Source organism: Capricornis sumatraensis, chromosome 1, assembly GCF_032405125.1.
Source record: "Capricornis sumatraensis isolate serow.1 chromosome 1, serow.2, whole genome shotgun sequence".
Classification (NCBI taxonomy): Eukaryota; Metazoa; Chordata; class Mammalia; order Artiodactyla; family Bovidae; genus Capricornis; species Capricornis sumatraensis.
Window position 1 is genome coordinate 189,570,352 of NC_091069.1, and position 25,865 is coordinate 189,596,216.

Genomic DNA, 25,865 nt, shown 5'->3' on the forward strand with positions numbered 1-25,865 from the left:
CGAGTAATAAATGCAGTTCTTAGGTAAAGTGCCTGGTCCATGGCATCATTCAGTAAATTCGTTTTCCCTCCTCTTTTTCCCCTGGGCCAGTAGGCTGTAGGCCGGGCCGCTAGACCACGCTCCTCCAAAGTCCAGATCGAGCGGTCCCGGGAGACTGGCTGTCGGCTTTCGGGTCGTAGTCTTTCCGTAGGTCGAACCTGGGCTTCGCCGCACGGGGGCGCTCTAGGTTGCTCCTCGGCACTCTATGGTTCTTCCTCGACCCGGAAGTGGTTTCCGGCTGGGGTTGGTAAGGTCGGGCCATGGTGGGGCAGAGGTTGGGAAGATGGCGTGGCGAGGCTGGACGCAGAGAGGCTGGAGCTGTGGACAAGCGTGGATTCCGCCAGTGGGCGGCCGCAGCTACGAAGAGCTCACTGCGGCCCTGGCCCCGTCGCGGCTGCTCCGGCGCAGGTAATGACCAACTTCCGGGCTTCTCGCGTCTCAGACCTGCGATTCCGGCCGCGCATCCTTAGGTGCGGAGGCCGTGTGGGCCTGTTGTGCCTCCCGTGCTTCACCCCCTCTTCTCGCGCGTCCCTCCTCTCTCTCTTCCCCTTACACCTCCGTCCAGTCTTCGCTTCTCGTCGCGCCACCTCGCCCCGGGTGCTCAGTGACCAGCCCCGGCCCAGATCTCCGTGAGCCCCGCGGTAGCCTCTTTCTTGGGAGGGGCGTGTCGGGAAGGGGAAGTAATCTGTAAAGGGCAGATTGGGTACCATACCTCATAATCCCGCGAGCAAATAAAGAATTAATACAGCTGCTAGAGTGGTAGGGCCGAGATTTTATTCTCTTATCAATCTTTATAAAAGCTTTGTTTTTCTACATATTACTTCTTTAGAGGAATTTATGGGGGAAGGCGGAGTCAGAGGAGGGCATCTCTTTGCCTCTTGCAGAGTTGTAGGAGAGGCTTTTCTGTTAAACGAGTTGAGAGACAGTGGAATATTTGGTTTTCAGATGACTTGGAAAGAAAGCTTCATTTTTCCTGAGTAGAAGCTGTGTGAAGAGTGTGGTTTATAAGTATTTGCTGTTTTTGCATTAGAATAGTTCAACTATAAATTGAGAGAAATCCCTTAACTAAGGTTCTAGTGTGTATTTGGCTCTGAATTTTCTTTCTGTTGTTTAACAGAGAGAGTTTGAGTTTCCTGTTTTCTTACTTGGTTAGATGAGTGCCTGAAGTCTACCTGATAGATGATAGCAAGAAGCCTTGTGTTTAGTTCTACATCAGCTCTCCTGCTACTAAGTTGCTTCAGTCGTCTCCGACTCTGTGCGACCCCATAGAAGGCATCCCACCAGGCTCCCCCGTCCCTGGGATTCTCCAGGCAAGAACACTGGAGTGGGTTGCCGTTTCCTTCTCCAATGCATGAAAGTGAAAAGTGAAAGTGAAGTCGCTCAGTTTGTTAGACTCTTAGCGACCCCATGGAGTGCAGCCTACCAGGCTCCTCCATCCATGGGATTTTCTAGGCAAGAGTACTGGAGTGGGGTGCCATTGCCTTCTCCATCAACACCAGCTGTAGCCAGTGGTAAATAGTTGAGACTCCAGTATGGTGGAGCCATCCTTAATTTTCAGATCATCTGGAGTGTCTGTATACTGTATTTCCCAGGCCTTACCTCAATCCTGTCTACTTGCCCGGTGGGCAGGAGGTGAATTGGGGGAAAGGAGGTGGGTTGTGGGAGAATAGGGAAAGAACCTGTAGTTCTAAACAAGCCCTGAATGTGGGATCGGAGATTTGTGGTAAATTGGCTTACATTGTACTTAACTTCATGATACAGGGGAACATGGAGCCTCAGCACTAAGCGAAAACTCCTGAGGCAATGGGAGAGTGAGGTCAGGTGGAGGTGGTAATTTATATAAGTGGTCCTGATTCCAAACCCCAGTTGAAATTGCATAGTTTGAGAGGCGAGAAGAGTGAATATCGCTATTAGGAAGCAACAGGTGTTCAATATTCAAGATCTGTGTTAGGAAGGGAAAGGAAAAGAAGAACAACTTGGTTAAAGAGGAGGCTCCAGTAAAAATTGAAGACCAGTTGAAACAAATACATGTGGTGTTGAAGATTACCATCACAAGTTTTTAGTTTGTTATTCATATGCAGAGTTTAAAATTGACATTTTTTGCGGTGACATTGAAAAAGACATTGTGGGTAAGCCCGAAATGTAACTTCTAGAAAGAAGCAAGTTTCTTTGTGTGTAACTTTATTAGATCTGCTTTCTCTTCTCGAAGTTCTAAGATTAGTATATGGAGGAATGAAATCGGTGATAACGGTTAAAACAGAGTCTGGGCTTAGTCTTTGTGATTTTTTGTTGTAACAGGAGTAAAGTGTGGCTGAGAATTTGCTTTTTTTTTTTTTAACAAGAACTACAGGTGGGGATATTCCTCAAAATTTCTACAAACTATAATGGCAGGCCCAAGGCAGCCTGCCAGCGAAGAATGGTTTCTGTGCTTTAAAAGACTAAACACAGAGATTTAAGTTGTTTTTCACAAAGACTAAAATATTTATTGTCTGGCTCTTTACAGAAAATGAAGAATGTCTCACTTAGAGTTTTTAGAAACTTTACCATCATCAAACTATTGGCAGCACTTCTGAAAAATGGTTTAGGCTTGAAAGAAGCCTGTATAATTTGTTAATTGTATGTATCATTTATATGGAGCGTAAATCTTAAATTTGGACTGAGATGACAGTCTTAAGATATATTTAAATACTTGACAAATTAGTAAAACTGGTATATTTATTTCCCTTTGCATCTTCCACGTATTAACTCAAGATGAGTTTTAAGAAAATGACTGCAGGAGCTTGGTGTACCTCCCCCAACCAAATGGCTGAAAATTCCAGGGTACTCTTTCCAGAGGGAAAGAGGGTGTGGATGTTATGCTGGGAAGGAGCCAGAAATGCTCACTGTCAGCCCTAGTTAAACTTTCCTATTGGAATTCTTTCATTTGGTTGCAAATCCTATTTTTAAAATTCTAGTCAGTTAGGATTAACCTGTAGATAACTATTGTAATTTAAGTGGAAATACTGTTGGAAGAGTGGGGGATTAGTTTCTAGCTCTTGCCATTCAAAGTGGTTCATGAACCAGCAGTTTAGGACAGGGGTTTGTCAGACTTATTTTATAAAAGTCTAGATAGAAAATAGGGCCATGTACGTCTTTGTCAGATATTATTTTTCTTTTAAACAACTCTTTAAAAATGCAAAAGCTATTTTAAGCTGGAAGACCAAATTCTCTCTGCAGGTCATAGTTTGTCAGTCTGTAATTTAGGGGCTTGTTGAGAAATGCAGCATCTCAGACTCACCCTAGACCTACTGAATTAGAATCTTTTTTTAACAAGATCCCCAGGTGATTTGTGTAGGGACTAAAGTTTTCCCCACATCTGTGGTAAATCGCAACTTTTCAACCCTCCCACACTTGAGAAACCTGGGGAGCCCTTAAAAAAATACTGATGCTCTGGTCCCATCCCTGGAGATTCTAATTGAATTGGTCTGATGTGAAGCCATGGTGTCCTGTTTTTAAGAGCTTACCAGGCAATACTAAGGTATAATACAGGAAAGGAAAAGCTGTTTTCCCTCTACCAATCTTAGGTTTATTGGCTGGGGCCCTGCCAGACTAACAAAAAAACAGGTTAACAAGGGGAAAACGTGCTTTGTATGTATACCTTGGAGTACTCAGTGATGAGTAACCGAAAGGGATGGTTAGAACTTGGTCTTATATAGCATTTTAACAAAAGAACCACAAAGTTTTAGAGAAATGAGAATGCAAAGGGAAAGGACTTTGAGTTTCTAGGGCAGCAAATAGTGGGAAGTTAATATGGGGGCCAGTTAGTAAAGATTGTTATGTAGATTCCTCTGATGCTTTCTCTGGGTTCATAAGGGTCTCGAGTTGTCTTGTGATTAACTTCTGTCCTTCCTGGTAGAGACGGGTGGGGGTACACCTTTACAAGTGTGTATCCTGCTTCTAGGCCTATAGGGGCAGGGCAGAGAGTTTTTCTTACATCTGCTGCTTCTCAGTTGCCTTCAGCTCAAAACAATCCCCATGCCAAAGTGGCATATTTGGGGATGGAGTATTCGACTCCTTTTCAGGAGCCAGCTGTGAGAATTACTGTTCCAGACTATGCTTTCAGAGTCATAACTGCTTCTGCCACAGTTAGGTGGTAGATTTTAAAACATGGCCATAGTCATTTGCAGCTTTTCTCATCTGAAGCTGGAATCTATTTCCCTTTTTCTTGAAGCAGGGTTGGCCTTGTGACTTGCTTTGACTAGTGCCATGTGGAGGAAGTAATGTGCAAGGTTCAGAGTCTGGACCTCAAGAGGCCTTGCAGCTTATCCTTTTCTGTCTTGGAACACTCTCGCTGCTATGGTTAAAGCTCTGGTTAGACTAGACTAGAGATTACCGAGACCATTTAGAAAGAGAGACCTAGCTAACAGCCAATACTGAGGCTCCAGATATGGCAGGGAGGCCATCATAGCCTCTCCAGCTCCAGCTGAGCAGCCAGATGACTGGCTGCATGAGCGATTCCAGATGAGACCAGCAGTAGAACTGCCCAGCCAAGGGCAGCTACCTCACAGAATCACAAGATGTAGTTACGCTTTTAGGACAACTAAGTCTTGGGGCGGTCTGTTATGCAATAATAAATGAGGCAACTGGGAATCTGCTGCTAGATAGGGATCTGCTGACCGGAGTAAGAACTGTGCTGCCTCCACCTTCCACGGGAGTGACGCCTTGGGTGCTGCCTCCTCACTAAACCCAGTTCTGGCTGGCAAAGCTGATGAGAAGGTGTTGGTCACGTCACAAACTCTAACCGAAAGGACATCTGGAAAACAGTTTGTAGCTTCCCAGTCCCTGCAGCATGGGAATGTACCTTAGGTGAAAGGAATAAGTGTTCAATGAACCAAGTCACAGTACTTAATTCTATCCAACAAGTTCTGTATGTCCAGCTGTAACATATATATACTGCATCTGAACTATACCTGAGGTCAGTTTGTGTAACATGTCCTCAGCCCCACACTTAACTTTTGTTGAGATTCTCAAGATAAATATTAGTCTAGGCAAAAGGTCTGGCTTTGTGTCAAAGCCAGATTCCCAACTTGGCATGTTTGTGTTCCTTCTCAGGCATTGCGCTTCAGAATTGTAAATGAGTTGAAGAACTGTTGAAGTAGTCTTTCATTAGAAGTGACTGAGTACATGTCCTGTAGTATTAAGCTATTGGAGATATAAAGAAATCTCATCCTTCATATTTCTTGGTCTAAAAAGAGAAAAATGTGGCCCAGTGGTTAGGATTACAGGAGCTCATTGCTATGGCCCAGGTTCAGCCCCTGATGAGAGAGCTGAAGTCTTGGGAACCTTGTGGCACAGCCAGAGGAAAAAAAAAAAATAGCTGCCAACTACACTGGGTTACAATTTGTAACCATTTACAAGGAAACATTGAAAGGAAATGTATTCCTATAACTTTGTGTCACACTTTTTGTTTTTTGACACAGAGTGGTGTTACTTTGTTTACTAGGCCTCTCTGTAAATTAGGGCTTGAACCCTGGTAGCTCAGACGGTCAAGAATCTGCCCACAATGTAGGAGGCCGCAGTGCAGGAGGCCTGCGTTCAATCATTGGATCAGGAAGGTCCCTGGAGAAAGGAGTGGCTATTCACTCCAGTATTCTTGCCCAGAGAATCCCATGGACAGAGGAGCCTAGTGGGCTACAGTCCATGGGGTCATAAAGAGTTGGACACAACTGAGCGACTAAGCACATTAGTCTAAATTACTTTGGAGTATTTAAGAAAAATCAAATCCAATTGCAAAGGATTGACACAGTTTTAAAGGTGTTAGCAGTTAGGAATGCCCTTGGTTGTAAGTTAATTGTTGCTTAAATATATGAGAAGTACTTAGCTTAAAACGATTGGAGGTAGGTAACTGTTGTCTTTGCTCAGTAGCTCAAAAACTGTCAAGGTTAGTACCTGAAGTCCTTGGCCTTTCTCTTGACATTCAAGATGACTGCCCTGTCTCTAGAGACTTACATCCTTTTTTTCAAGGTAAAAAAAAATGGGAGGGATGTGACATGAGTGACACCTCCATCTTTACTGGATAAGCAAAACCTGTTTTCAAGAGGTTTCTAAATAATTAAGTCTCGTTTGGTTAGAACTCTGTAATATGGCCACCCCTAGCCATAGGAGTGGAGAAGGCCATGGCACCCCACTCCAGTATTCTTGCCTGGAGAATCCCAGGGACGGAGGAGCCTGGTGGGCTGCAGTCCATGGGGTCGCTAAGAGTCAGACACAACTGAGCGACTTCACTTTCACTTTTCACTTTCATGCACTGGAGAAGGAAATGACAACCCACTCCAGTGTTCTTGCCTGGAGAATCCCAGGGACGGGGAGCCTGGTGGGCTGCCGTCTCTGGGGTCTCCCAGAGTCGGACACGACTGAAGCGACTTAGCAGCAGCAGCCATAGGAGAGCCTCATAAAGCGAAGATATTTATCTTTCTTAGCCTCTGCAGAAAAAGCAGGCAATAGAACAAGAAATAGAAAAGTAGATTTGCAATTTGCCATTCAATAGTTATTTGCTAAAGGATAAAGCTTTGGTTTTCCCAGTAGTCAAGTACGGATCTGAGAGTTGGACCATTAAGAAGACTGAACACCGAAGAACTGATGGTTTCAAATTGTGGTGCGGGAGAAGATTCAAGAGTCCCTTGGACAGCAAGGAGATCAAACAGGTTAATCCTAAAGGAAATCAACCCTTAATATTCACTGGAAGGACTGATGCTGAAGCTCCAATACTTTGGCCACCTAGTGAACTCACTGGAAGAGACCCTGATGCTGGGAAAGATTGAGGGCAGGAGGAGAAGGGGCGACAGGATGAGACGGTTGGATGGCATCACTGACTCATTGGACATGAGCTGGAGCAAACTCCGGGAGATGGTGAAGGACAGGGAAGCCTGGCGTGCTGCAGTTCATGGGGTCGCAAAGAGTTGGCTACTACTTAGCATCTGAACAAACAACAAATTCATAAGCCTGGTAACAGATTCTAAAGGAGTTTAGAGCCATTCTGAGTAACAGTTGGCACTGTTTGAATAAGTACATTGCTTTCCAAAGCAGATTTTGTTGAAAGGAGTAGCACTTATTTGTAAGTACAAATTCTGACTTACTAAAAGTTTTAAGGTGAATTACTTTATCATTACCCATCCTTACCACGTGATATCTGAAAATCTGAACTGTGCTGTGGACTCAGTATTGAAGAGCAAGTTAGATGAGTAATAGTAGTAACAGTAGCTGTTCCATTTTTCTGAGTTTTATGTTTCCAGATGCCTGCTAGATATCACCTGGGCGCTCAAAACACTTTATTGCAGTATAGCTTACATATGGTAAAATGTTTAAGTGTTAAGTGTATAGCCTTTTAGTGCTGACAAATGTATACACCTGTGCAACTGTCACCTAAAAATAGTGTCCATCATTCCAGCAAGTTCCCTCTTGCCTCTTTCCAGTCAAGTCCCACTTTAAGCAATCACTATTGATTTTGATCACCGTAGATTACCATTTTTTAACCACAGATAACTTTCGCCTATTTTTCAGCTTCGTATATATATATATATATACATACAATCACACAGTCACATCATGTGCTGTTTTGTGTTTGACTTCTTTTGCTCCGTGTTTTTGAGATTCATCTGTGATGTGTGATCAGCAGTTTTTCATTGAGTAGTTTAGTTGGCCCTGAACACCTCCAGGTGTCTCATCCATGGATTCAACCATGTTGATGGGGAATGTCAGCTATATTTTCTATAAGGGATTTGAACATCCAGAATTTGGTATCTGCAAGGGGTCCTAGAACCAATCTCCAGTAGATACCTAGGGACAACTGTATTCCGTCGTATAAATATACCAGACTTTCTCCTTTCCCCAGTTGATAGCAATTTAAGTTCCAGTTTTTTAGCTGATAGAATTGTGCTGCAATGATTGCAAGCATTTTAAACAGTGCCTAAGATGGAGTTAATTCATCTCTCCTACTTTGCTGTTTTGGTGCTTCTGATTTTCCTTGTCTTACTGAATAGTACCACTTTCCTTTCACTTATTCAAAATAAAACCAATAATTGTTCTTGATCCCTTCATTTTTCTGAAGTAATTGTTGACCCTTTCTTTATTAGGGATCGGTCTTGGTGGTAGAGATATAATGAATACAGAAGTGATAACCCAGTTACAGTACAGCCAGTGAATGAGAGAAGGTTAAGAGTATATACAAGGTATTTTAGGACTCTAGGAATACAGAGAATACACTCAGCCTGGGGGAGGTTAGGACTGCTTCTTGGAGGAGGACGTGAACTCAAGTTTGAAGGGCACAGAAGAAGTTAGAGAAGCACATCCTGCGACAAAGGAGCAGCGTTGCTAAGTTTGATAGGATGATGAGACATTTACTGTGTGGTTCCAAGCAGGGGGATGGTAAATGTATTTGCGTTTAATAAAATGTGAAGGATGAATTGGAGTAGGGCAGTATTAAAAACAATGAAATCTGTTAGGAAATGGTAAAGTATTCCAGGCCAGAAGGGATGAGCTAAGGGATTGTGTTGGACTTAAGGAGAGAATGTTGGTCCTCTGAGAGAGCATTTGAGGAGGCATTGAATGTTTGTGGAAGAATAATATGAGGAAAGAAGAAAATGCAACATGTTAAAATGTTTGAACTATTTAAATAAGCTGTTGACATAAACTAGGCATGGGATAAAGGACTAAATTAAGAATGGAAAGAATGTTATTTGCCAGAGTTGATTTTTAATTAGATGGTAAGAATTAAGGAGATGGTAAGAATTAAGGAGAAGGAATAATAACTTCTAGATTTTTAATCTTAGTGGTTCAGAGAACTGTGGGACCACTGAAGGAGTAAGGAAGTCAGAAAATGGAGCTGTTTGTAGAGGAGGCTGAATTCCCTTTTGAATATATTGGTTTTTGAAGTAATGGGGAGCATGCCTGCATGCTTAGTCATGTCCAACTCTTTGTGACCCCATGGACTGTAGCCTACCAGGCTCCTCTGTCTCTGGGATTCTCCCAGCAAGAGTACTGAAGAGGGTTGCCATTTCCTTCTCCAGCCAAGTAGCAATATTCAATATATAGTTGGAAATACAGGATAAGAAAATTGAGGCTGGGACTCGAGACATAGATGTGAATCACTTACTTGTTTAGATGTTATCCAGGCCACAGAAATGAAATTTTTCTTTTTACTCAACCAGAGTGTTTCAGGTTGTGGGTTACAAAGATGGGAAGACCTGTCTGATTGCTTTCAAGCAGTTTAATGAGTGTAGAAAGGTAGTATGTTTAGAGTATAATGAGAACAGTCAGGAAGAGGCCTCTGCGGGGTCTACCTGGGAGAAATTACCATTTGACAAAAGAAAAAAGCTTTTTATTGGATTGTAAACTGTGTGGAGGAGGAGTACAAATTGTTTTATTTATTGATACACAGTAATAGCCCAAACATGCCCTGTAAAGCTGCTGTAGTTTGTCTCTCCTTTTTCAGAAGAGCATAGTTCACTGTTTTGACTGAATCCTCCCTGGGAGTAAGAGTCTTGGTGGCTTTGGGGCTGCAGAGTGAGTATAAACTGAGTTGGTGATGTTGCAGGTTAAGAGGGGAGGCTCATAGAGGTTGCTGTTTGCAAGATGCAGTTCAGTTTCTAATCTGCCATTTTCTTCTGTAGGTTTAACTTTTTTATTCAGCAAAAATGTGGATTCAGAAAAGCACCCAGGAAGGTTGAACCACGAAGACCGGACACAAGTAGCGAAGCATACAAGAGAAGTGCTCTGATTCCTCCTGTAGAAGAAACAGCCTTTTACCCTTCTCCCTATCCTATAAGGACTCTTGTAAAGCCTTTGTTTTTTACTGTTGGGGTAAGAGCTCACATTAATATGAGTTACCTGCATTGCCTCAGGTGTGGTGTTAAAGCACTGTTGTGTTTGGGCTTCCTTAATGACACATGGAGGGGCATCAAAAGGATCTGGAGTCGTGATTATAAGAAAACATGAATCCAGTAATTGCTGCTAGCGCATGGTTCACTCATGTAAGCCCTGGAGAAGAAACTCATGGGCCTTTTATTTGTTATAACATTGTAGGTGATACTGAGTTGATATTTGGAATTTTATTGAAAAAGTTCTAATTGTAAACAGGTCCCAGGGTACTGTGAAGTTAATAAAATGGGAAACAGTGAAATGTTCACCTAATAAGTTTCAGTGTACCCTATGTTCCTTATGTTCATAAAAAGCGATGAAAATGAAATAATATCCTTGAAACTATGTATAGGTCTATTTCTTTAAAAATTTTTCGTAATATATTTGTTTTATGTAGTTTACAGGCTGTGCATTTGGATCAGCTGCTATTTGGCAATATGAATCACTGAAATCTAAGGTCCAAAGTTATTTTGATGGTATAAAAGCTGATTGGTTGGATAGCATAAGACCACAGAAGGAAGGAGACTTCAGAAAGGAGGTAAAGATAAATATGGCTTTTGTTTGTTCTAGTTGATAAGTTTTTGAAGTCTGGTTATTATGAAGTGTTTTTAATAGCAACATTAGGTCAGTAGATATGAAGTCAGTGCACTTAATATTCTTCTTTATTCATTGTAGTAGTTTTAGTCACCAAGTTGTGTCCAACTCTTGCGACCCCATGGACTATAGCCCACGGAGCTCCTCTGTCCAAGGGATTTCCCAGACAAGAATACTGGGGTGGGTTGCCATTTCCTACTGCAGAGGATCTTCCCAACAAGGGGATTGAAGCCTCATCTCCTGCATCGCCGGTGGATTCTTTACTGACTGAGCCACCAAGTGTTAACGTTTTACACGGCTGGCACTGTTGCAGTTAAGCGCTGCAAGAAGTTCGTCCCTCTACCCACATAGAGCAAGAATCACCACAGTTGTTGGAAATTACTGTTTGCACTTTCTTCCGGTTCTACTAATGGCCACTGTTTTTACTTGCATCTCCTGGATGGATGATTTTGGAGTACATGTTGGAATCAGAGGGCGTTTTATGTTTGAGGGGTAGAGATACTGTGTGGATTTTTAAAAGCTACTTAGTGCCATGATGTTTATATCTCTCTGATAAATACCTACTGTTGATGTTTCTAACTGTGCTTGGATTGAGGATGCAAGAAAAGGGTACAAATACAGAGCTTTTAGAACTTTTCCTTACTTCGTGTACATGTTAATGGCCTTCCTCGCCTTTTACAGAAAGCATATGTTTTACTTCATTTGACAGTGCTTACTGAGCAGAGCCTGTAGGCTATTTGTGAATCTTTCCTTTTCAGGCACTTTCTTGTTTTGTAGTGGCAGCACACTGCCCTCCAGTGTGGAGATGAGCTGGTGTCCTCATCGCTTTTCCTCTTCCACTTCTTTCCTGGCCACTGAGAGGCTGAGAGGGCAGCCGTGGGTGTGTGGCCAGCGAGAGGCTGAGAGGGCAGCCGTGGGTGTGTGGCCAGCGAGAGGCTGAGAGGGCAGCCGTGGGTGTGTGGCCAGCGAGAAGCTGAGAGGGCAGCCGTGGGTGTTCTTTTTCTTAATGGTAGTTGAGGTTCCTCTAAGTAGGGAGGAACCTACTTGTTCCTCCTTGTTTCCCCATCAACACAGGAAGCACGAGCCCTACCTGTTCTAGAGAGGCTTTATGTCAGAAGAACAGTTGATGTAATTTTGCAGGTAAAACCTGCAGTAATGAGCAATGGTTTTTATTTAGTACAATATGTTTGAGAAGATTGTAATGCTGACCTATTCCACATTCCTGGATCCCTTTAAAAGCTACAGGCTTCTGAAGTATAAAGTTTTGGTATCCAAATTATTCCTTGAAATGGTGAAAATGACACAAATGATATACATGATCTTCATCCCAAGATGAATTTGTTTGAGATAGATAAATGATAGGATATAAAATGTAAAATCCTGTTAAAGTTGAAATAACACATAAATAAAACATGGGAAATGAAAGTCCTGGGAACCCATGCCACACTACTGCAGCAAGTAAGGTGTGAGAGCTCACGTACATTTAATTTTACAGTTGACCCTTGAACAATGCAAGGGTTGGGGCGCTGATCCTCCACGTAGTGGCAAACCTGCATATAACTTTATAGTTGGCCCTCCGTAACAGTGGTCCCACATTGGTGGGTTCTGCCAACTGCAGATGGTATAGTATATATGGTGTAGTACATATTTACTGAAAAATATCTACATTTAAGTGGACCAGTGCAGTTCAAACCTCTGCTGCTCAAGGGTCAGCTGAATTACAAAAATGAAGTCATTGTTGAATATGGATCAAATACATACTGATCTGTAACTTTTGTTTTTAACCTTGGATTTCTTGCAGTGTTAGTATACAAAGTCTGGCTCAAGTTTCATGGTGAGAACATGTATATGTTTTTTAATTAAAAAGCTTTAATCATGGAGGGAATTCCCTGGCGGTCCAGTAGTTAGAACTTCAAGCTCCCTCTACAAGGGGACATGATTTCAATCCCTGGTCAGGAAACTAAGCTCTTGCGTGCCACATAGTGTGACCAAAAATAAATAAATAAATAATACATGAATAAAACTTTGACCCTGGAAAATTTCAAAAGTAAAGTAACAGAGTATAGGATAAAGAAAATAGTATAATGAACCCCTGTCATCCTGCATCAACAGTTACTGACACAGCGACTTTGTTTCATCTAGTCCCCTTTCTTTCCCATCCTTTCCCACCACTGATTACTGTAAAGCAAATTCTAGACATCAGCTCAGCATGCTCAGTCACTAAGTCTTGTCTGAGTCTTTGTGACCCCAAGGACTATAGCCTGCAAACCTTCTCTCTCCATGGGATTTCACAGGCAAGAATACTGGAGGTGGTTGCCATTTCCTTTTCCAGGAGATCTTGACCCAGGGATTGAACCCGTGTCTCCTGCATTGGCGGGTGGGTTCTTTACCCACTGAGTCATCGAGGAAGCCCCATTCTAGGCATATATCAATTATAAAAAGTTCAGCGTGTGTCCCTGATAGATTAGGATTCTGTCTTTTTCTAAACCTTAATCTAATATTATATACCTTAAGGTATTTTTTGGTAGAAGATACTCTTGGTTGGGATTTTAAAACTAGATCGGGCCTTGGTGCATAATCACTTATTTGATAGTGTGCTGGGTGCCTTGCATGCACTGATATGCCTCACAGTAGTACTGCTAGGTATCTGTTACCATCTCCATTTTATGTATCAGGAAGCTGAAGTTTAGAAGTAATTTGTTGAGGGTCATAGAGCTGATCCGTGGCTCTGTGTGGAGAATGCAGGCTGCCCGACTGTAAAACACCAGTGCTTCCCACTCTACCGCATAGTTATTATGTCTGTTGTTCAGTAGAGATTTTTACTGATGAGGACTCTCATTTGTGCACAAAGCATTTTCTTTCTTGCTTTTCGTTTACATAGACTGAAAGTATTTACCATAAGCAATTTTCCTTCTGTTTTAGATTAACAAGTGGTGGAATAACCTAAGTGATGGCCAGCGGACTGTGACAGGTTTGTGTTAGCTTACACGTTTTAGCCATTCAAGGGAAGAGAAATCAAACCAAAAGGTACAGTATGTCATAGTCAATGGCTTTTGTACCATGCTCATCAGTGGTTTAGAAGACAGAATTTCTGTACCTTCAGGCTAATGTAATGGTTTGAAAATATTGTGGTATAAAGGTACTGTATATATGAGGCTCTGGGTTATTTTCTAATTTTGATCTAGTATGATACTTATCAGATGATCTCTGTTGAAGTCCTAGCTTGTGAATAGCTTATGAGTAATTATTACTGTCCTGTTAAAGTACTCAAAGGGAACGCTGATTAAGCACCTTATTTATGCAGCAGACTTTATACATATTGTCTCCCTACCTCACAGGGTTGCTTACAGGGTAGTTATCTTCCAGGAAACTGGCTTTCAGAGAAGGGACTTTTCGAAGGTCACACTGCTAGTAAGAACTGAGTTTCAAAATCCAGGTCTGTCTCATCCTAGAGCCGGTTTTCTCTTCTACACCATGCTGTTTATAAGATCCTCTTTAAATGTGAGCATAACATGTATATCACCATGATAATTTCATTTGTTTTTGGTAAGATTTTATAGAAGATAGCTGGAGAAGGAAATAGCATCCCACTCCAGTATTCTTGCCTGGAAAATCCCATGGACAGAGGAGCCTGGTTAGGCTACAGTCCACGGGGTTGCAAAGAGTCGGACACGACTGAGTGACTTCACTTTATGGAAGACAGTTCTGACTCTTCAAGGTAAAACTTGTGCAATATTTTAAAAATTATGCAGTTAGTTATTTGAGAAACTCAGGAAGTGGATTTGTAAGTTAACAGTTGTACAGATAAAGGAAAAAATCTTCCTAGAGAAATAGCAAAATACTGCTTTCCCTCAAATATGGTTAGACTTAATGGTACTGTTAATGTTTGATACCTATTTAAGTGGAGAAAAGATGCATTCGTTTCTTCATTCAGATTATTTCATATGTCTGGAAGGTTTAATTTTTCTGTCTCCCTGATGGAATTGATCCAGTCTCAAGCTTATGGTTTAGACATTATTTCCTGCAGGAATTTTTAAATTCTGAACTCATTGCACTTTTTAATAACTTCTGATGCATGCAGATGACACCACCCTTATGGCAGAAAGTGAAGAGGAACTAAAGAGCCTCTTGAAAGTGAAAGAGGAGAGTGAAAAAGTTGGCTTAAAGCTCAACATTCAGAAAACTAAGATCATGGCATCTGGTCCCATCACTTCATGGCAAATAGATGGGGAAACAGTGGCTGACTTTATTTTTCTGGGCTCTAAAATCACTTCAGATGGTGATTGCAGCCATGAAATTAAAAGACACTTACTCCTTAGAAGGAAAGTTATGACCAACCTAGACAGCATATTAAAAAGCAGAGACATTACTTTGTCCACAAAGGTCCATCTAGCCAAGGCTATGGATTTTCCAATAGTCATGTATCGATGTGAAAGTTGGACTATAAAGAAAGCTGAGCGCCGAAGAATTGATGCTTTTGAACTGTGGTGTTTGAGAAGACTGTTGAGAGTCTCTTGGACTGCAAGAAGAACCAACCAGTCCATCCTAAAGCAGATCAGTCTTGTGTGTTCATTGGAAAGACTGATGTTGAAGTTGAAACTCCAATACTTTGGCCAACAGCAAGTGTCTTTTAATTTCATGACTGCAATCACCATCTGCAGTCATTTTGTAGCCCAAGAAAATAAAGTCTGTCATTGTTTCCCCATCTATTTGCCATGAAGTGATGGGATTGGATGCCACTGATGCGAAGAGCTGACTCATTTGAAAAGACCCTGATGCTGGGAAAGATTGAGGGCAGGAGAAGAAGGGCATGACAGAGGATGAGACGGTTGGATGGCATCACTGACTCAATGGACATGGGTTTGGGTGGACTCCAGGAGTTGGTGATGGACAGGGAGGCCTGGTGTGCTGCCAGGGTTTATGGGTTTATGGGTTCGCAAAGAGTTGGACACGACTGAGCAACTGAACTGAATGCAACCTGCTTTATATAATTGTACATGTGTCCTCTTTGAGAACAATGTTGAGATTTTTCATTTTTGCTGTAACTCCTAGCATATATCTGGCACACAGTTTGGTTCAGTTGCTCAGTCCTGTCTGACTCTTTGTGACCCAGTGGACTGCAACACACCAGGCTTCCCTGTCCATCACCAACCCCAGAACTTGCTCAAACTCATGTCCATCAAGTCAGTGATGTCATCCAACCATCTCATCCTCTGTTGTCCCCTTCTCCTCCTGCCTTCAGTCTTTCCCAGCATTAGGGTTTTCTCCAAGACCACATTAGAGTCTTCTCCAAAACCACAGTTCAAAAACATCAATTCTTCAACTCTCGGCTTTCTTTATGTTCTAACTCTCATATCCATGCATGACTACTAGAAAAACCATAGGTTTGACTAGAAGGACCTTTGTTGGTAAAATAATGTTTCTGCTTTTTAATATGTTGTCCTGGTTTGTCATAGCTTTTCTTCCAAGGAGCAAGTGTCTTTTAATTTCATGGCTGCAGTCACCATCTGCAGTCATTTTGCAGCCCAAGAAAATAAAGTCTGTCATTGTTTTCCCATCTATTTGCCATGAAGTAATGGGACTGGATACCATGATCTTCATTTTTTGAATGTTGAGTTTTAAGCCAGCTTTTTCACTCTCCTCTTTCACTTTCATCAAGAGGCTCTTTAGTTCTTCTTCACTTTCTGCCGTAAGGGTGGTACCATCTGCATATCTGAGGTTGTTGATGTTTCTCCCAGCAATCTTGTTTCCAGCTTGTGCTTTATCCAGTCCAGCATTTCGCATGATGTTCTCTGCATATAAGTTAAATAAGCAAGGTGACAGTGTATATGGCACATAGTAAAGACATTCAGTTAAAATCTGTTGAGTGACTGTGTTGATGAGATCTTGAATCAAAAGGTTGAGCTTTTTCAAAGTATATTGCCAGCTATATAATTGATCAGTCAGTGAAATCTTAATAAATGATAACTTTCAAAAGAAGCTCTGTAGTAACACTTGTGTTTCCATTGGAATTAATTGGGATTTTTGGTTTGTTTGCTTGTTTTTTGAAAATTAAGTCTTTAGGGTAGCAAAGTTTTCATTTCTTTTGATATTTTCAGAGTACTGCACAGTTAGTTGATACCTGGTGTTCCTTGAAGATGATAAAGATTTTGTCATTTAACATTTGAGGAAACGTGGGATCAGAAATTAAAACCTTTTTCATGCCAGGAAATAGTTTATTCAAAGACCTATCTGGAGGTAGTTAAAAATCAGAATTCTTTCCCTTAGATGATGTTGCAGTCTGACTCAGAGCTTGAGTATAAAGCACTTCTAATCGCATAAATGTGAATGGTCATGCTAACGAGCTTAAATATTTATTGTCAGGTTCATTAAATGACTTTTAAAGGCTGAGGAAATGCTCTTTGATCCGTTCAGTGTTATCTCAGACTCCTCTTTCGGGACATAATTATGCTGATAGCAGTGACTCTAGCCTTACAGCACTTGTTCATGGCGCTTTATAATCAGTTAGCCGCATAGTAAGATTTCAGTGGTTAATAAACTTATGCTTTAGTTATATCTTGTCTCTTTTCAGAGGGGCCGGTTCATTCCACTGGCTTGCTTATGTGGCACTTTGGTTCCTTTGGGCTGATCCGAAGGGAGGTTCGCTTTGGTTGCTTCCTTTAGGTTGATCTGAAGTGAGGTTGGCTCAGCTGGCTTTTATTGAGGATTGATTTACAGGGTGATAGATTTATTCTCTGCCACCTCTTCCTTGAATTGTGGATGTTCTCTGAGTGGTTTTCTTTTGTGTGTGTGTGTTTTGAAAGAACTGAAGTCCTTAGGAGGCCACTGACAGAGAGAGTCTCAAAGCTCTGTGAGACTGACTAGTGTGCTTCTTTGCTCTGTAGTATTCATACCTAGACGCTGGCAGTTTGAAATCTCTAGCAGGTGAAAGGTTTTGCAGTTTTACACCAAACATTTCATGTAAGAATTCTTTGCTGTCTGAATCTCGGTGGCAAGATTTTGGTTATAGCAAATTTAGATAGCCGTATGTTTTATCCAGATGCATTTGTTTCCTTAGCTTTAGGTGTAGCAAGGGGTATCTCAGGTTTATTCAAATCTCTTTGGATTCCTAGGTTTGGATAAGAACAGTTTAAATCATAAGGGATTTACTTTATCATAATTTACTTAATCACTAAGGTGAAATTCATATATTCTCTAACATTATTTTAATGTTACCATGCACATTTATTCATTTCACAGTGATAGACTCCTGCTGCCTTGGGACAATCTGCTGCAATCTGGGCTATGAATCAGCATCCAGATACCTGGGATCAGGGAAGGCTGTGTGGTTTATCAGAAAAGTAATGAGTGGAGGTTTGCTATAGCAGAAAGTGAAAGGTGAGGTGAAAACGTCCTTCCTGAGAGCTGATAGCAGCTGATGGCTGTCCCTAGTTTTTGACCCTTCTCTCTCAATTCATCCCTGGGAGTCACTGTGTCAATATCTACCAAAGAACTGGTCTTAATCCCTTAATTTTTTTTTTTCGTACCTAGTTTAGGACTTTCTTTGGGTCTTAATTGTTATATAGATACAGCTCCCTAAACTTCATATTGCTCTGAAAAAATTGTTAAAGTTCAGTTGGTGTCTAGGATGAAGGGGTTGCATCAAGTAGCATTCTTCAAAGTTAGACTCATCCCTGGCACTATGTTTCAGCTCGTCTCCTGTATTGCCTTACTCTGAAGACTTTTAAGCCTGTCCTGGAGGTCCCCAGGCAACCCCCGCAGAGAGTATTCCCCTCCATTTCTAGCTTGTAGAGGTGCCTGTGAGACACTTCGTCAGGTCTTCGTGTTGGCTCAGCAGAATGCTGACTCTACTGAATTGGGATTCAGGTAAAGCTGAGACGGAAGAACCCACCAAATTATTGTATCTGAGCGAGGAGGGGACAGGGGGAAGGAATATGGGGAGCAAAGCCTCAACAAGATGGCGTCACAGTTCCTATACCAGTTAGCATCTACTGTCAGCTCCGAAGTTTAAGCACTGCTGCGCCCCAGGCCCCTGATCCTTGTGTCCCAACCTCTAAAGTCTATTTTTTTCTTCTTTGTTCTTCTGTTTCTACCAGGATTAGTTTATTTTTAGTTTTAGTTCTAGGACAAAGGATAACAAAACTAATGCTCTAGTGCCAACTAGGCTGCAAGTACCATGTTAGTAGGTACTTTGCAAATACACATATTATTGTTAGTCCTTATTATTAATCTTAAGAGCCCTGTTAGAAGTATCCTCATTGTTCAAATGGGGTAACTGAGGCTCTTAACTTTTCTGAGATCTTAACTTGTCTGAGATCACACAGCTAGAAAGGCTGGAAATGAGAAACAAACTCTTTAGTTCAGAAAAGACGCCTTTTATTACATCCTTTCACTTCCTGCTATAACAAACCTCCACTCATTGCTTCTCTAATAAACCACACAGCCTTCCCTGATCCCAGGTATCTGATGCTGCTTCATAGCCCAGATTGCAGCAGATTGTCCCAAGGCAGCAGGTGTCTGTCATTGTGAAATGAATAAATGTGCATGGTAACATTAAAATAATGTTAGAGAATATATAAAATAAAAAATAAATCTCTCTCACTGTAGACTTCCATTCCCCATCCATAACCGTTGCCTTTTTAGTTGCTTATGTATTCTTCCAAAGCATCTGTTTTATAGGCGTTTATATTTACACCTAACTATGGTTTCAACAATAAGTGGTAGCATGTAATACATACTCCTCTGCATCTTTGTTTTTTTCATGTAGTATTTTAAAATGACATTCCTTACTGACACAAGTAGATCTGTTGTATGCTTTTAAAAAATGTTTCGTTGAAGTGTACCTAGAAGAACTTGCACATGTCATCTTCATGTGCAACTAATTTTCACAAACTGAGCGCATCCACATAACTAGCACCTCGATCAAGAAATGGAAATTACCAGCATCCCAGATCATTCTTTTGAATGGTGCTTTAGTAGTCCATGCAAATGAATGCTATTGTCACAAGTTTTCTCTTAATGGATATTTAGGTTGTCCTTAGTCTTGCTTTCATAGGAAGATGGATAGTCTTTTGGATTTCCCCTGATTCCAGGATGCTGTGGGACCAGTGCTTAGTTTGTTTTGTGGCTGTTTTCCAGGAGAAGAAATTATAGCCACTGTGTCAGGCCGACAGAGTGATCCTTGTGCCTGTAGTCCTGGTTCTCAGGGAGCCGGAGGTAGGGACTGCTTGAACTCAGTTCTTTGGCTGCTGTGGATGTATGTTCTTGTCAATGTCTGGACTGGCCACGTCTAGCTTCAGTCAGATAGGAGAGCCATGGAGGGATGAACTGGCCCATCTCAGAAACAGAAGGGATGCTGTAGTTAGCTACTGAACTCCACTGGGATAGTCTTTTTTCAGGAAAATAGAGAGGTTGTAACCCCTTCCTTGGCTAAGGAGGAAGATAGACGTGAAATCATTGAACCCCAGCAGTACTTCCCAAATCAGTATATCCTTTTTTTAATTCATCATTAAAAATGAAAACACAGTTCGTCCTTGGACACCAATTTGAGGTTAGGGTGCTGACCATCCACACAGTCAAAAATCTGTGTATAACTTTATAGATGGCATTTTGTTATTCTGCATCTGTGGAGGATTTCCCCGGTGGCTCAGATGATAAAGAATCTGCTTGTGGTGCAGGAGATCCGCTTTGATCCCTGGGTAGGGAAAATCCCCTGGAGAGGGAATGGCTACCCACTGCAATATTCTTGCCTGGAGAGTCCCATGGATAGAGGAGCCTGGTGGGCTACAGTCTGTGGGGTTGCAAAGAGCCAGACACAACTGAGCGACTGACACAAACACTGTGCAACCAACCATAGCTCATGTAGTAACACAGAATCTATTGTTGGAAAAATCTTCATGTAAGTGGACCTGTGAAGCTTAAACTCGTGTTGTTCAGGTGTTAACTTGAATACAATGCAGTGGTTTTTATTATATTCACAGGTTTGTGCTACTATCACCATCATGTAAGCCCAGAATATTTTCATTATCTCATAAAGAAACCCCATAGCCAGTGGCAAGTCTCTCCCTGTTCCTCTCCTCCATTCGTCCTTAGACAGTCACTTTCTTTCTCTGTGGATTTGCCTGTTCTGGACACTTCATAAAAATGGAATTGCATAATATGAGGCATTTTGTGGCTGCTTCTTTTACTGATGTATAGTATTTCACTTCTTTCACTTATGTGTAATGTTTTCAGAGTTCATTTACAGTGGCATGTAATGTGCTTCAGTATGTGCTTTTTATGGCTAAATAATATTCCATTATATGGATATATCACATTTTGTTCATTCATCTATTGATGGACATTTATTTCCACTTTTTGGCTTTGTGTTATGATAATGCTGCTGCCAAACTTTCATACATGTGTTTTGTGTGGACATATGTTTTCATTTCTCTTTGAGTATACTTAGAAGTGGAATTATTAGGTCATATGGTACTCTGTTTAACTTCTTAAAAATTGTGGTAAAAAAAGACATAAAATACCCCATTTAAACCATTTTTGAGTGTACAGTTCAGTGGAGTTAAGTATACTCACATTGTTATGAAGCATCTCCAGAACTCTTCTTGTTTCGTGAAACTGACGCTCTGTACCCATTATACAATGATTTCCCTTTATACCCCTTCCCCAGCCCTTGGTAACTATCATGCCACTTTGTGTTTCTATAATTTGACTACGTCAGATACCTCATATAAGTGGAGTCATACAGTACTTGTCTCTTTTGACTGCTGTGTTTCACTTAACATGTACTCAGAGGTCACCCATATTATAGCATGTGACAGGACTTCCTTTTTTAAGGCTGAATATTCCATTGTGTGTACGCACCACATTTTGTTTATCCTTTTGTTCTTTGATGGCCTTTTGCTTCCACCTCTTGGCTCTTGTGAACAGAGCTGCCAAGAACGTGGGTGTGCAAATCTCTTTGTGTCCCTGCTTTCAGTTCTTTTGGATATATACCCGGAAATGGGATTGGTGAATTATGTGGTAGTTCCATACTATTTTCCATACTGTTTGCACCATTTTACAATCCTACCAACAGTATACAAGGTTTCTGATTTCTCTGCATCCTTGCCAGCACTTGAAAATTTCTGTTTGTGGTTCTTTTTGAAATGGGTGCCCTCCTAATGGGTGTGAGGTGCCACGTTATTGCGATTTTGGTTCCATTCCTCTAATGGTGTTCACTCACTGTAATCAGGTTGGCTTTTGTTGAGTTGCAGGAGTTCTTTATATGGTCTAGCTGTTAACCCTTTATCAGCTATGTGATTTGCAAATATTTTCTCTCATTCTGTAGGTTGCCTTTCACTCATGTTCTTTGCACAAAAGCTTTTAGGTTTGATGTCACATCTGTCTATTTTTGCTTTTTTATTTGTGCTTTTGGTGTCATATCCAAGAAATCATTGCCAAATCTAATGTTATGAAACTTTCCCCCTATTTTTTTCTAGGAGTTTTATAGTTTTGGTCTTAGCTTTAGGTCTCTAATCAGTTTTTAGTTAATTTTTGTATATGGTGTAGCAAAATGAGCAAAGTATTTGAACATTTATCCAAAGATTACTTTCACATGGCCAACTAGCATATGAAAAGATGGTGTAAGGTAAGAGTCCGAGTGCATCCTTTTAAGTGTGGATATCTACTTTTCCCAGTGCCTTTCTGTAGAATTGCCAGGTGGTTTTCTAAAGTGAGTGTACCATTTTATAGTCTCTTAGGCAATGTATAAGGACTCCATGTATTATTACTTGTCTTTTTCTATCAGCAACTACAGTTTTTTGGGTATTTTTTTATTGTGATAAAATATACATAACATACAATCTATCATTTTAGTCGTAAACTGTGTAATTCATTGGCATTAAGTGCATTCCGTGTTGTGCAAACATCATCACTATTGATTTCTGGAACTTTTCATCATCACAAACAGAAATTCTGTACCTGTTAAACAATAACTTCCTATTCCTCTACCCCTTAGCCTTTGGTAACCACCATTCTACTTTCTGTTTCTATGAGTTTGCCTATATTTCATATAAGTGGAATTATAAAGTATGTTTTTGTGTATGGCTTCTGTTTAGCATCCTGGTTTCCAGGTTCATTCACATTTTAGCATATATCATAATTTCGTTCTTTTTTAATGCTGAATACTGGTTTTGTTTTCAATTAAAAAAAACTAGTTGATTTATAGTGTGTTAATTTCTGCTGTTCAGCAAAGTGATTCAGTTATATATATATTTATACATGTACCTCCCTTTTTTAAAATACTCTTTTCCACTATAGTTTATCATAGAATATCGAATATAGTTCTCTGTGCTGTATATACAGTAGGATGTTGTTGTTTATCCCTTCTGTATACTAAAGCTTACATCTGCTAACCCCAGCCTCCCAGCCCACCATGCCTCCTCCAGCTTCCTCCTGCTTGGGAACTGCAAGTCTGTCCTCTGTGAGTCTGTTTCTGTTTCGTGTGTGTGCGTGTGTATGTTAGTTATTCAGTCGTGTCTGACTCTTTGCAGTCTCATGGACTGTAGCCCAGCCAGGCTCCTCTGTCTATAGAATTCTCCAGGCAAGAACTCTGAAGTGAGTTGCCATGCCCTTCTTCAAGGAATCTTCCTGACCCAGGGGTTGAACCTGGGTCTCCCACATTGCAGGCAGTTTCTTTACCTTCTGAGTCACCAGGGAAGCCCTGGATAGGTGCATTTGTGTCATATTTTAGATTCCACATGTAAGTGATACGTCATGTTTGTCTGTTTCTGACTTCGCTTAGTGTGAGGATCTCTAGTTGCATGCTGTTGCTATGAACGGCATTTCATTTTTTGTGTCTGAATAGCGTTCCATTGTATATGTCTGCCACATCTTTATCCATTCATCTGCTGATGGACACCTAGGTTTTTTTCATATCTTGGCTATTGTAAATAAGTGCTGCTATGAATATAGGTGTGCATGTATCTTTTTTGAGGTATGTCTGGGATATATGCCCAGGAGTGGGATTGCTGGATCATATGGTAATTCTTAGTTTTCAGAGAAACCTCCATACTGTTTTCCACAGTGGCCGCAACATCTTACATTCCGACAAACAGCATAGGAGGAGGATTCTCTTTTCTCCACACACCTTTTCCAGCACGATGGCCATTCTGACCAGTGTGTAGTGATACTTCATTATAGTTTTAGTTTTGGTTTGCGTTTCTTTAATAATTAGCAATATTGAGCCTCTTTTCATGTGTCTGTTGGCCATCTGTATTTCTTCTTTGGAATTTAAGCCCTTGTCAGTTGCATTGTTTGCAGATCTTTTCTCCCATTCTGTAGATTGTTTTTTTCATTTTGTTTATGGTTTCCTTTGCTCTGCAAAAGCTTGTAAGTTTGACCAGGTCTCATTTGTTTGTTTTCGTTTTTATTTATTTTTGTTGCCTCGGAAGACTGACCTAAGAAAACATTGGTATGATTTCTTTCAGAATGTTTTGCCTAGGATCTTTCGCAGGAGTTTTAAGGTGTCATATCTTATGTTTAAGACTTTAAGCCATTTTGAGTTAATTTTTGTGTATGATGAGACGGTGTACTCTAACTTCACTGATTTACACATGGCTGTCCCGCTTTCCCAACACCACTCAGAGACCTTTTCCCATTGTATGAAGTCTGAATAAGATTGCATTGTATGGATACACTACATTGTATTTATCCAGTCATCTGTCGATGGGCATTGGTTTGTTTTCACCTTATGGCTCTCATGAATAATGCTGCTAAGAACATTTATGTGTAAGTGTGTTTTAGTCCCTGCTTCCTATTTTTTGGCTTGTATATTTAGGAATGGAATTGCATCATATGATTCTGTGTTTAACTTTTTGAGAAACTGCTGACTTTCACAGTAGTTGCACCATTTTATATTCTCACCAACAATGTACCAGAGTTCGTTTCTCCTTATCTTTGCCAGTGCTTGTTAGTTTCTTTTCTTTCTTTTAATAACAGCCGTCTTAATGTATGGCAAGTGATATCTCATTGTTTTGACTGCATTTCCCTAATGACTGGTAATGCCGAGCATCTTTTCATATGCAAGTGTCCATTTATTCTTTAGAGAAATGTCTGTTTAAATCCTTTGTCCAGGGACTTCCCTGGTGGTCCAGTGGCTTAGACTCTATACTCCCAATTCAGGGGGTCCAGGTTCAATCCCTGGTCAGGGAACTAAATCCCACATGCCACAACTATGACCAAGCATAGTCAAATAAGAAAAAAATCTTTGTACAAGGATTTTTTTTTTTTTTGGCTGGACCACGCTGGGATCTGGATCAGGGATCGAACCCTTGCCCCCTGCAGTGGAATTGTGGAGTCCTCATCACTGGACTGCCAGGGAAGTCTTGCTTTGTTCATTTTTTGAGTTGTCTTTTTGTTGAGCTGTAAGATTTCTTTATATATTTTGGATATTAGATCTTTTTTAGACATATAATTTGCAAGTATTTTTCCTGTTCTGTGCATTGTCATCACTTTAATAGTATTCTTTGTAGCACAAACTTTTAATTTTAATGAAGTCCATTTTACTCATTTCTTATTTTATTGTGCTTTATATCAAGGAAACTGTGGCCTAATCCATGGTCACAAAAATTTCCACCTTTTCTAAGAGTTTTATAGTTTTAGTTTTTACATTTAGGTTTTTGATTCACTTTGAATTACAGTTTGTATTCAGTTTGAGGAAGGTGTCCAAATTCATTCTTTTCCTGGTGGATAGCTACTTGCTTCAGCACCATTTGTTAAAAAGACTATTGTTTTTTCTTTAAAAATTTTTTTTTTTATTTTATATTGGGGGATAGTTGATTAACAATGTTGTGATAGTTTCAAATGAATAGCCAACGGACTCATGCTATACATATAAGCCACCACATAACATTGAGCAGAATTCCATGTGACGTACAGTACGTCCTTGTTGGTTATCCATTTTAAATACAGCAGTGTGTACATGTCCATCCCAAATTCCTTAACTGTCCCTTCGCCTGTTTCCTCCCAACCATAAGTTTGTTCTCTAAGTCCATAAGTCTGTTGGTAAGTTCATTTGTATAATTTATTTTTAGATTCCACACATAAAGGATATCATGATATTTCTCCTCCTTTGTCTGGTTGACTTGACTCAGTATGACAGTTTCAAGGTCCATCCATGTTGCTGCAAATGGCATTATTTCATTCTTTTCAGTGGCTGAGTAATATTCCATTGTATATGTGTACCACATCTTCTTTATGCAATCCTCTTTTGATGGACATTTAGGTTACTTCCCTGTCTTGGTTATTGTGAACAGTGCTGCAATGAACATTGGGATTCACGTATCCTTTCAGCTCATGTT

General features: G+C 40.7%; 1 protein-coding gene across 4 annotated transcripts in view; it reads left to right on the plus strand.

The window, feature by feature from the left end:
- Positions 1 to 315: 315 nt before the first annotated feature.
- PARL (presenilin associated rhomboid like) overlaps positions 316 to 25,865 on the plus strand; it is a 53,348-nt gene continuing 27,798 nt past the window's right edge. For all 4 annotated transcript variants that reach the window (XM_068975084.1, XM_068975092.1, XM_068975102.1 and 1 more), the window contains exons 1-4: positions 316 to 447; positions 9,687 to 9,876; positions 10,331 to 10,471; positions 13,450 to 13,498. In XM_068975084.1, coding sequence (XP_068831185.1) covers positions 323 to 447; positions 9,687 to 9,876; positions 10,331 to 10,471; positions 13,450 to 13,498 — 505 coding nt within the window. In that variant the 5' untranslated portion in view covers positions 316 to 322. The remainder of the gene's footprint in view (positions 448 to 9,686; positions 9,877 to 10,330; positions 10,472 to 13,449; positions 13,499 to 25,865) is intronic.